The following is a 10,618-nucleotide window of genomic DNA, read 5'->3' as shown; positions in this document are numbered from 1 at the left end:
TCGTCCGTTTGGTTGTTTTGGATGTGCGGGCCCCTGGTCCGTTATATATATAGACTAGGGGCCTGGTGCACGAAATTCGTGCACTGGGGGTGGGGGTCCCTCAGCCCAGCCTGCCCTCTCTCACATACTGGGAGCCCTCAGGGGATGTCCTACTGATGGCTTAGGCCCGCTCCCTGCTCCCCTTGGGGAGCAGGCCTAAGCCGTAGTCTGGCCTCCCTTTGTGGGAGGCGACCGGGCTGATCAGGGGAAGGCACCAGCACCATCACCCCGCTGCTGCAGCCACTGCCAGTCACCGCAGCCACCAAGGTGTTTTCATCAACATGGACTCCAGTCCCTTCACCATGAAAAAATGACAACTTTCTTTAGGCAATTTCAAGATGTGTCTTTCATAGGATATGACAATTCTTTATTATTTTTTTTATCCTCACCTGAGGATATGTTTCCATTGATTTTTAGAGAATGTGGAAGAGAAAGGGAAAGACAGAGAGAAACATCAAAGTGAGAGGAACACTTTGATTGGTTGCCTCCTGCATGAGCTCTGACCTGGGCCCCAGCCAGGGAAGAGCCTGTAACCTAGGTACCTGCCCTTGGTCAGAATTGAACCCAGACCCTGTGGTAGGCAGGCTGAGGCATTATCCACCGAGCCAAACCGGCTAGGGCAGGATATGACATTTCTTAGCCCCTCCAGCAGCGGACCTTCGTTTTTTTCTCCAGGAGTGAGGTGGAAAAACCCTACATCACCTTTTTGGATTCTTATTACCCAAGTTACTAAGAATATTACCAGTGGCATACAGGGAGCTTAGCCAATGAGCGGTCAGAAAAGGCGTTTCCTCTGTAGCTCACACCGATCCCCAGCTCGGCCCCTGCCCAGGCCTCAGGCCTCTGGCCGGGGCATTAGGCCTGGACAGGGGACCCCCAGCCCCATGCGATCGCAGGCTCCACCCCTACCCAGGTCTCAGGCCTCTGACTGGGGCGTTAGACCTGGGCAGGGGACCCCCAGCCCACTCCGATCGCCTACCCAGGCCTCAGGCCTGTAGCTGGGGTGTTAGGCCTGGCAGGGGACCCCCAGCCCACTCCGATCGCAGGCTTTGACCCTGCCCAGGCCAGAGGGGCGTTAGGCCTGGGCAGGGGACCCCCAGGTCGCTCCGATTGCCTGCCCAAGCCTAAGGCCTCTGGCCTGGGCCTTAGGCTTGGTCAGGGGACCCCCAGCCCGTTCCAATTGCAGGCTCCGCCCCTGCCCAGTCCTCAAGCCTCTGGCCGGGGCATTAGGCCTAGGCAGGGGACCCCCCGCCCTGTGCGATCACAGGCTCCGCCCCTGCCCAGTCCTCTGGCCGGGGCATTAGGCCTGGGCAGGGGACCCCCGGTCCGCTCCAATTGCCTGCCCAGGCCTAAGACTTCTGGCCGGGCCTTAGGCCTGGGCAAGGGACCCCCAGTTCGCTCTGATCACCTGCCCAGGCCTAAGGCCTCTGGCCAGGGCATTAGGCCTGGGCAGGGGACCCCCAGCCCCGGGCAATTGCCGCCTCCGCCCCTTCCCAGGCCTCAGGCCTCTGGCCGGGCTTTAGGCCTGGGCAGGGGACCCCACAGCCCGCTCCGATGGCCCGCTCCGCCCATGCCCAGGCCTCAGGCTTCTGGCCTGGGTGCTTGCCCGCCTCCCAGTCCCTCGTCGGCCTGGATCCTGCGGGCGGCATCTGGCCCTGCCTGCCCCACCTGCAGTATGCAAATTTAATGGCCATCTTTGTTGGGTTAATTTGCATACTCTTCTGATTGGCTGGTGGGCGTAGCAAAGGCATGGTCAATTAGCATCTTTGTCTTTTATTAGTGTAGATAGGATAAGTTTCTGATTGAATGAGCTCACCTACAGTATGGAGGACAATCTGCTTTACTCAAAACCCATTGATTTAAAAGTAGATCATCCAAAATACATTCACAGAAACACCCAGAATAATGTTTACCAAATACCTGGGTATCCCATGGCCAAGCCAAGTTGACACAAAATCAGCAATCACAGGGATGGGAACCTGGCTGCTAGAACTCTGGGGCATAAACTGTGGAAAGGGGTGGAGAGAGGTCCTGGTTACACCCTCCCTCTGTTGTGCCTGCTATCTGAGTCCAGCTCAGCTTCAGAGAGTAAAACCCTGATGTTTGCCTAAAAGTGTAGTGAAGGAATTTGGGGTCTACCTGCTTCTCATGTAGGCTTTCAGCCAATCCTGTTTCTTGCCCCTCTTGCAGCTCCACTTTTCAGAGGTAATCTGGTTTCACAAATTCCTGAGTCTTTCTGGGGGTTCTCAAGCATGAATATTTTGAGGCATTTTTCTGTTGCTGCCTTAGGCTTCATTTTCTCTGTTCTGTTAAGTTGGTTACTATTTTTTCATCTTCATTCTAGGTTTCAAAATCTTATTGAGATCTCTGATTTCCTGTTGTCTCCTCTCTTGTTCTCTTTGAACTTGTGCTTTAAGCCTTTTTCATTCTTTTACTTTTTAGTAAATGGGGCTTTGGGAGGACCCAGGGTTAAACACATATGTTCAATATGCCATGTTTAACTGAAAGTTTCCTTTTTTTGGAGAAGAAAGTGTTAACTTTTTAACAACAAAGATAGGTTTAGTTAAGTAGGCAATAAATTCGAAAGTTCTCTCTACTACTAAATATTTGCTCTATCAAAAAACATTTAAGCTGAAAGCAAACACTCTGATACTAATTGACATGAGTACATGCACGGAGGTCAGAAGATATTTCAGCATAGATAAACTGGCCATTTTGGTTTTGTTAAAATAAATTTAATTTGAAGAAGCTGTTATAAAATAGGGATACTGTATTTCTAAGCCCCATTTTCTGCCTCCCTTATTTTATACAGTATTTGATTCAATAAAATTATACTATGATAATGCATTTTGGTTATTTCCTTGGAATTCATTTTAGTGGTATGCTAGCTCTGGGTAGTCAGATATATCAAATACGTGTATCCAGCAGTAATGACTCCTATCATTGTAAAATTAATGGTTTTGTTAAGACTTATTTCAGTTATAGGAAGCAGCTCGGCTGCTGCATACCAATTGTTAGATTTCCTAATCAGTTTTTTTCAGGAATTATGATAATGTATTAATATTTCCTTTGCTCTATTTTCTTGGCTTCCCTTCTTGTCTTCCGTCTTCCTGTTCAAATCAAGAGTGAGTAAACTTTGAGTCATGAATATGCTACCCCTGAGAGTAAGCTGTGCTAGCAGGTATCACTGGTAAGCTTAAGGCGTGGGCAAAGAAGAAGAGAGCAAATATAAGGAAGAACTAAAATAGCAGGATAAGTCATAAAAGAGAAGACAACAGGTTGGCGAGGGTTGTTTTATGATAGTTGATTTAAATGCCTGGTTATTCATTTCTTGATTTTCTATAGCATCTTAATGTAGCGGTAATGCATAGTAAAATCAGTATCTGAATATATGCCCAATCTGTTTATTTTATTGTTACTCTTTTTTCTTACCACAGAATTGAAAATTGAAAACTCTTATTTTATTTCAGGGAAGGCAGCCTTATCTCCATGCTTTGTTGTCGCTGTATAAGTTCTTTGATCCCACTTTGATTTCTGTATCATTGCCTGTGAAGAAGGTAAGGGATTAAGGAGTGATAAATCATATTGAGATTGAAATATTTTTTTTATTAATCTACAGATTTGGACTGAAATGTTTACAGCATACTGTTTTTTAAATTTATTTTTAAAATATTTTTTATTTTTATTTTTTACAAACACATTTTTATTGATTTGAGAGATGGGAAGAGGAAGAGAGAGAAACATAGGTCAGCTACCATCTATACGCCCCCTACTGGTGATTGAGCCTGCAACCTGGGCTTCTGCCCTGACCAGGAATGGAACCGGTGACCTTTTGTTGAACAGGATGATGCCCAACCAGTTGAGTCACACTGGCCAGGGCAGCATACTGTTTAAGATCTAGTATTATACTGTTTCTGTGAAGTATTTTTAGGGATTGGCACTTTGATTCCATTCGATGTATTTGATAGATTCTTGATAAGGAAAAATTCTTTTAAGTGGATTTGCATGGGTGCAAAATATTTTACAATCAATATACTTTAAATTAATGAAGAGTTTTAGATTTTATGTTGCTTCAACTTATGGGTACTTACTCTTATTTACTTTACATCCAAATTTATAGATCTATTTTAAGAATTCAGAGAATCTGTGGAAGACAGCTCTAGTTGCTGTGAGGCAAAGGAATCAGGAACCTTCTCCAGAACCTCTGAAGCTGATGTTAGGTCCAGCTACTGTCCGTCCTAGAAAAAGAGTAAGTATCAAAGACCTCAAATGATTTTTTGAGGACTTCTTTTATTAAATCCAAAAATAACCATTCAGATGTTGGAAGAGATTATAGATATTTAAATATGTTTTCATTACCCAGGATTCTATGCAAATCACATTCAGACTCCATTCATTGAACAACCTTAACTGCTTTTACATTTATAGTTTGTAGTCTGCTTAATTTATTGATATATTATTTTATTGTCTTTCTTCTTTAGAAATGGAATTCTCATTCACTTATACCAGTGCTAAATTCCAGTAGCCACAGTAAAGAATATGGAAAAAAAGGGATGCGTCTTTCTGATTATCTCAGTAGGAATAGAGCATTTTCAGGAGAACAGCTTAAAAGCTTCCCTCAACTCTTACAGAACATTCATTGCTTAGAGGTATGTGACTGGACCATGTGCTGATCTTTTTGTTATATATTTCCTATCTGATGATTTACTTGTTGCTCTGACCTACTTTTTACATACTTAAGTTGACTGATTGCTCTGTCTTTGCAGCTGCCTTCTCAGATGGGTGCAGTGCTAAACAACTCTCTGCTACTTCACTATATTAACTGTGTCAGAGATGAATCACTTTTACTGAGGCTCTATCATTGGTTGAGTCAAACATTACAAGAAGGTAAAAATTGATGCTTAAAAGTTGGATGATTAAGGAAGGAACATGATCGTTTACAAATGGGTTTCTTTTATAAGGGTGCCAGATTCTAGACAGGAGGAACTTTCATCTGCTATCATTATTTCTTGGATATTTATCATATTCACAGCCTGAATGCCTCCATTTTTATAAATTAAGGGCAGTAAGAAAGGAGGTGTGTTGTTAAGGAAATACTTCCTGGTGGCCACCAAAACCCACTGGGTGGCTCCACTTTGATGACCATTATAGTGCAAGGCCTCTGCATTTTTGTATGTCCAGAAATTTGCCTTTAAGTCCCCAAAACCTACAGATCAGTGCTAATCAAATCCAGAGGAGACTGTTGCATAAACCAGACTGTTGCCTTATTATTTCCTACTAGAAGTGATTCTGGTGACCAAAATGTTCATTTTTGCCAACTAGAGTATCTCCTCTCTGTTATGAGTATACATTGGAGCAAAATTAGTCATTAGGTTTCTTAATTATAGAATTGAAGGAAAGGGCAGTGAGGGAGTTTTTCATATGGGCCATAGTAAATCCTGATAATTTGATTCCTCCAAGTGAGTCTATTTCTCTAGAGATAATATTTTGTTTACTAGATTGTTTTTTTTTCCTGAGTAGGCAACTCCTGACTCTTCAAGTGTTTAAAAGTCGATTTTAGTTGGTTCCAAGTTAACACACCTTGCTCTACTTGGAATTTTTCTTTAGGTAGGGTATGATACAGTTATTAGATTTATATGTACTAAAGTCCAGCTCACCCTAATTGAAGTTTAGGGCATTCATAAATGTACTTATTTAGTTATTTATTTGAACAAGTGTTTTAATATTTTAGATAATACTTGGAACTGTGGTTGCTTAATAAATGGAAGTTTTCATATAAAAAATAATATTAAGAATTTTAAATTTTTACTCTTCCCAAAAGCAGCCAGGGGTGACCTCTGAAAATGGTTCTCTATTCATTTGACCCAGAAAACCCCACAAAATCATGCAAATTGAGAGGTTCAAATCTTCGTGTTCACTTTGAAACACTCATGAAACTGCCCAGGCCACCAAGGGTATGCATATTTGAAAAGCCACCAAGTATGTGAAGGGTGCCCGTTTACAGAAGCAATGTGTGCCATTCCATCGTTATAGGTGTGCCCACGCCAAACAGTGGGGTTGGACACAGGGTTGGCGGCCCAAAAGGAGTGCTGAATTTTTGCTGCACATGCTTACAAATGCAGAGAGTAATGCTAAACTTCAAGGTTTAGATGTAGATTCTCTAGTCATTAAGCGCATCCAGCTGAACAAAGCTCCGAAGATGCAACACAGAACTTACAGAGCTCATGGGCGGATTAACTCATACATGAGCTCTCCCTGCCACATGGAGATGCTCCTTACTGAAGAAGAGCAGGTTGTTCCTAAACCAGAAGAGGTTGCACAGAAGGAAAAGATACCCCAGACGAAACTGAAGAAACAAAAACTTACGGCCCTGGAGTAAATTCAGCATGAAATAAATACTAATAAAGTAAAAGCAAAACAAAAAGAATTTTTAAATTTTGAAAGGGTTTAAATAATTAGTAACCACTCATGGCTTTAAAATTCAAACAATAGAAAAATGAGAGTATCTTAGATCATTATGTGACATAAAAGCTAATCACATTCATATATGTGAATTTTTTCACTATAGGCTTTCCCCTTGTATTAGTGAAGAACATCTCACTATCACCTCTACATAACTGTTACAATCTACAGTTATGTAGAGGTGTATGAGACTGATTTCTTGTGTATATTTGTCATTTATTTGTTATTTTAGAGTTATGGTAATTATGTTTTATGTAGTTTTTATTGCTGTGCAGCCTGATGCTTATGTTTAATATTTCTGCTGCAGAATGTATTTGGTACCAGGTGAATAATTATGAATGTGAAAAAGAATTTACCAACTTCCTGGACACTATCATCAAGGCAGAGTGCTTCTTACAAGTAAGATTCCACTTGTATACACTCCACCACTTCTTACTAAAATGTATTTGGTTATCTATTGAACACCTTTTCTTAGTGCGCAACATCTTTTGCAAACAATATTTGCTCAATACAAGACTCATTATATAGCCCTAGCCGGTTTGGCTCAGTGGATAGAGCGTCGGCCTTCAGACTCAAGGGTCCTTAAATTATGCAAATAAGAGAACAAACTGAAGATGTAATTGGATGTGTTCAATTAATTGAATTAGCTGGTAAGATAAATCTCTTAGGGTCACTACTTGTATTCTTATAATCAACAAACGTTTTTAAAATGTTGAATATATTCCACCAATTCTTTGGCCTGGATAGCCCTGAATTGTACTTTAAGCTGCAACTCAGGTGTCATTGGGAAACCTTTACCTAACACTGGTTTAAATGTTTGCTCCATGTGCTCCCTTAGTTCTCTTGTGTTTACTTGTATCATGGCACTTTCAGCATCTATTTTTCTACACATTATGAGCACCCAGTGAGTTGGAACCATGTCTAAATTTTTTTCATGTACAGGTGTTCAGGTTGGTACCTGATACAAAAGAGATGCTCAATAAACGTTGAATACATCTTAAGGATTTGGTGTGAAACAATGGAATTGGAAATTGGGTTGGATACTGGTGAAGATAAAGGGATAAATTTGGTTGACTTTAGGTTTCCTGCTTGAAAGGATGATGATGGCATTCAGGGAGAAAGGGAATATAGGAGGAGCACGCTTTGAAGGAAAGATAAATTTGATTTAAAAGATGCCTGTGGGACATGTAAGAGGTCATAAATAGTAGGCAGTTAGATAAGAATTCTAGAGCTCAGGAATGAGACTTGGGATAGAGGTATAGATTAGGACTCCTCATGGCATAAGTGGTGGTTTTAGCTATGTTATGGATAAGGTTGTCTAGAGAATTTATGTTATCAAAAGAAGGTCGAGAATGGAGTTCTGGTGCACACTGCTGTTTTTTAAAATATGTTTTTATTGACTTTAGAGAGAGGAAGGGAGAGATAGAAACATCAATGAGAGAGAATCATTGATTGGCTGCCTCCTGCACACCACCTATTGAAGATTGAGCCCCAAACCTGGTCATGTGCCCTGACTCGGAATTGAACTGTGACCTCCTGGTTCATGGTTTGATGTTCAGCCACTGAGCCACACAGCCGGGGCTGGTGTATACCACTATTTAAGGCTCAAGGTGACAAAGGGAAAAAGGAAAGCCTTGGCTACTCATCTTGGTGGAAACGTAAAAAGCCTAGATGGAGCTGCCTAGAGTTTGGATTTGCTCTGTGATCTCTTATGAAATTCCAGCCTTGTATACATTTGGTTGACTGCTTAAGTGGCTGCATGCACTTCAAAATAATACAATTTTATTTTTTAAGATATTTTGTAACTTTTTACCTTCTTTCCAATTGATGAAGTTTATGGTATTTGAAAACTATGTTGATAAAGATGGCAGTATATCCAAATATTTATCATCTGATCCTTTTTCTGGGGAAGTTTGGCTTTTAATTATATTGATGACAAAATTAATCTAAGGGTAAAATAAATATATCACAGAATAAACTGGTTGCTTAGAGAGCACTTAAGACTGAAGAGTTCCATAAAAGAGTTCCATAAGAGTTATTATCAACTTGTGTTACAGGAGGGATTTGATTCCTGTGAAGCATTCCTGTATAAGAGCCTTCCTCTCTGGGATGGCTTCTGTTGTCGATCACAGTTCCTTCAACTTGTGAGCTGGTTTCCTTTTAGCAGCTTCTCTGGTATGTATTATGAAAACTTGGAATAATATGTAATTCAATGTAATATTAATGAAAAGGATTCTGAATACTTTTTTTTAATTCCTAGAGGTGAAACCATTTATTTTTGACCGTCTGGCACAGCTCTTCTTTACATCAACCATTTATTTCAAGGTAAAAAACCCCACTATCTTGACTAGATTGAGTAGGGAATATTATCCTATGGCCAGTGGTATGATTCCAAGCCCACATTATGGTAATGGTTTTCTAACAGGATTCTGTTGGACCTGGACTTGAGGTTCTACATTACTGAAATAAAAGTTAATGCATAATTTTCTGTTTTTAAGATTTTGGTTGCATACAGTTTTCTTAAACTGTTTCTTTTTATAGCAGATAACAAAGTGAATGAACAGGTTGCAAATAAGTATTAATAAAAACAAACTGGGAAATACTTAAGCATATTTAGTTTGATTGTTGTCGTCATTATTTTTGTAGATACACTTACTCATTTCACCATTACTTATTGAGCATCCACTATGTGCTAGACACCCTTTTTGGTACTGGGAAAACTAATGACCAAAGCAAACAAAACTCCCTGTGACACTCATACTATATATTTGTAATATTGTTGTTTTCTGCTAATAAAATTGTACCAACCTTATATGATAACTTGTGTTACTCTTTTGTGGTCTCCAAAAGGACTACTGTGGCTTCCAGGAGTTTTACCTGAGTTTGAGAGCCACTTTCTTATAGAATGGTTATTCCTATTCCAGAAGAGTGACAACATAAATAATATTTCTTTTATAACTTTTCTTCAACTTAGTTCACCTACTGTTGGCCACATTTACAGGAAAAATATGTTATCCTAGAGTTTGTTATAATCAAATGGCATTTTATTAATTACCTATCACATTAACTTGGGTTTGAAATTTATTTGTATTATTTATAATTTATTACTAGACCAATATCATTTATATGACAATACACACCACTTCCAGCTAATGTATTTTCAGGAACTTCATTTTACAGCTTTTTGTGATTCTCTTCTGACCTTCTAATTTGGTTATTTATTTCTTCTCTAATTCCACCAGTCTAGAGAGCTACTTATCTATAAATATTAGGTTGAACCATTATTTTATATGAGGGATATATTTGTATTTGAGAGTGGGAGATGAGGAGAGGAAAGGATTGAGAAAGGGAAATAGGCAGTGGGCTAAGGACAGAATTCAGGAATACTTATTTAATTCTCAGCTAAAAAGGAGAGTCTATGAGGGAACCTTTTCAAGAAGCATTAAAATATAATGTTATTAACCATTGTTACTCGAGTAAATTTAATTTGTAAAAAAATATGAAAAGAATCCGGAAAACAATAGTGCCAAGTAAATAAACAATACAGGATATCAAGGAATGAAGTAATAATATTGCCATTATCCCAGGAAGGTCCAGAAAGATAAGGACCAAAAAATTGGGGGGGGGGGGGTTGATAATTCAGAGATTTTAGCTATCTTTGTGAACAGTTTCTTTGGAGTGTGGTAGGAGCCAGATTGTAGAAATTGAGGAGTCAATGAGAAGTGAAGATAAGACAATAAGTATAGCTATGTTTCCAAAAGTTTAGCTGAAAAGAAGAGGTAGAAAGATAGCTATAGTAGGACTTTGAATCAAGGGACTATTGTGGTGGATTATTTTGCTTTTTGCTTTTTGTCTCCAGAATGAGAGAAACCTGAGCATTTTTATAGTTAGAATAGAAAGAGCTAGTTAAGAAAAGGGAGAGGTGGAAAATGGAGGAAGGATGGGAAATAATTGATGATGCAGGGTTTCAGAAGAAACATGAAGGTACTGGTTTAAGACTATATAAAGGGATTTGCTTGAATGGATGTTGAGGGTTGGCATGTACTACTTATTCTTTAAGACTGGGACAGGACATATAGATAGGTATATATATATATATATATATATATATATATAT

The 10,618-nt window shown here is 39.8% G+C and overlaps 1 protein-coding gene and 1 pseudogene across 3 annotated transcripts in view; both read left to right on the top strand.

Moving 5' to 3' along the window:
• The window catches only part of CENPI (centromere protein I), a 60,492-nt gene that overhangs the window by 29,434 nt on the left and 20,440 nt on the right, over positions 1 to 10,618 (top strand). For all 3 annotated transcript variants that reach the window (XM_023750468.1, XM_006084681.3, XM_023750469.1), the window contains exons 8-14: positions 3,510 to 3,596; positions 4,160 to 4,288; positions 4,521 to 4,688; positions 4,806 to 4,926; positions 6,809 to 6,900; positions 8,559 to 8,676; positions 8,762 to 8,826. In XM_023750468.1, coding sequence (XP_023606236.1) covers positions 3,510 to 3,596; positions 4,160 to 4,288; positions 4,521 to 4,688; positions 4,806 to 4,926; positions 6,809 to 6,900; positions 8,559 to 8,676; positions 8,762 to 8,826 — 780 coding nt within the window. The remainder of the gene's footprint in view (positions 1 to 3,509; positions 3,597 to 4,159; positions 4,289 to 4,520; positions 4,689 to 4,805; positions 4,927 to 6,808; positions 6,901 to 8,558; positions 8,677 to 8,761; positions 8,827 to 10,618) is intronic.
• Positions 5,883 to 6,418, top strand: LOC106696334 (annotated as a pseudogene).

This window comes from Myotis lucifugus, unplaced genomic scaffold (assembly GCF_000147115.1).
Source record: "Myotis lucifugus unplaced genomic scaffold, Myoluc2.0 scaffold_13, whole genome shotgun sequence".
Classification (NCBI taxonomy): Eukaryota; Metazoa; Chordata; class Mammalia; order Chiroptera; family Vespertilionidae; genus Myotis; species Myotis lucifugus.
Note: the sequence above shows the minus strand (reverse complement) of the source record. Positions and strands in the feature narration are given on the sequence as shown.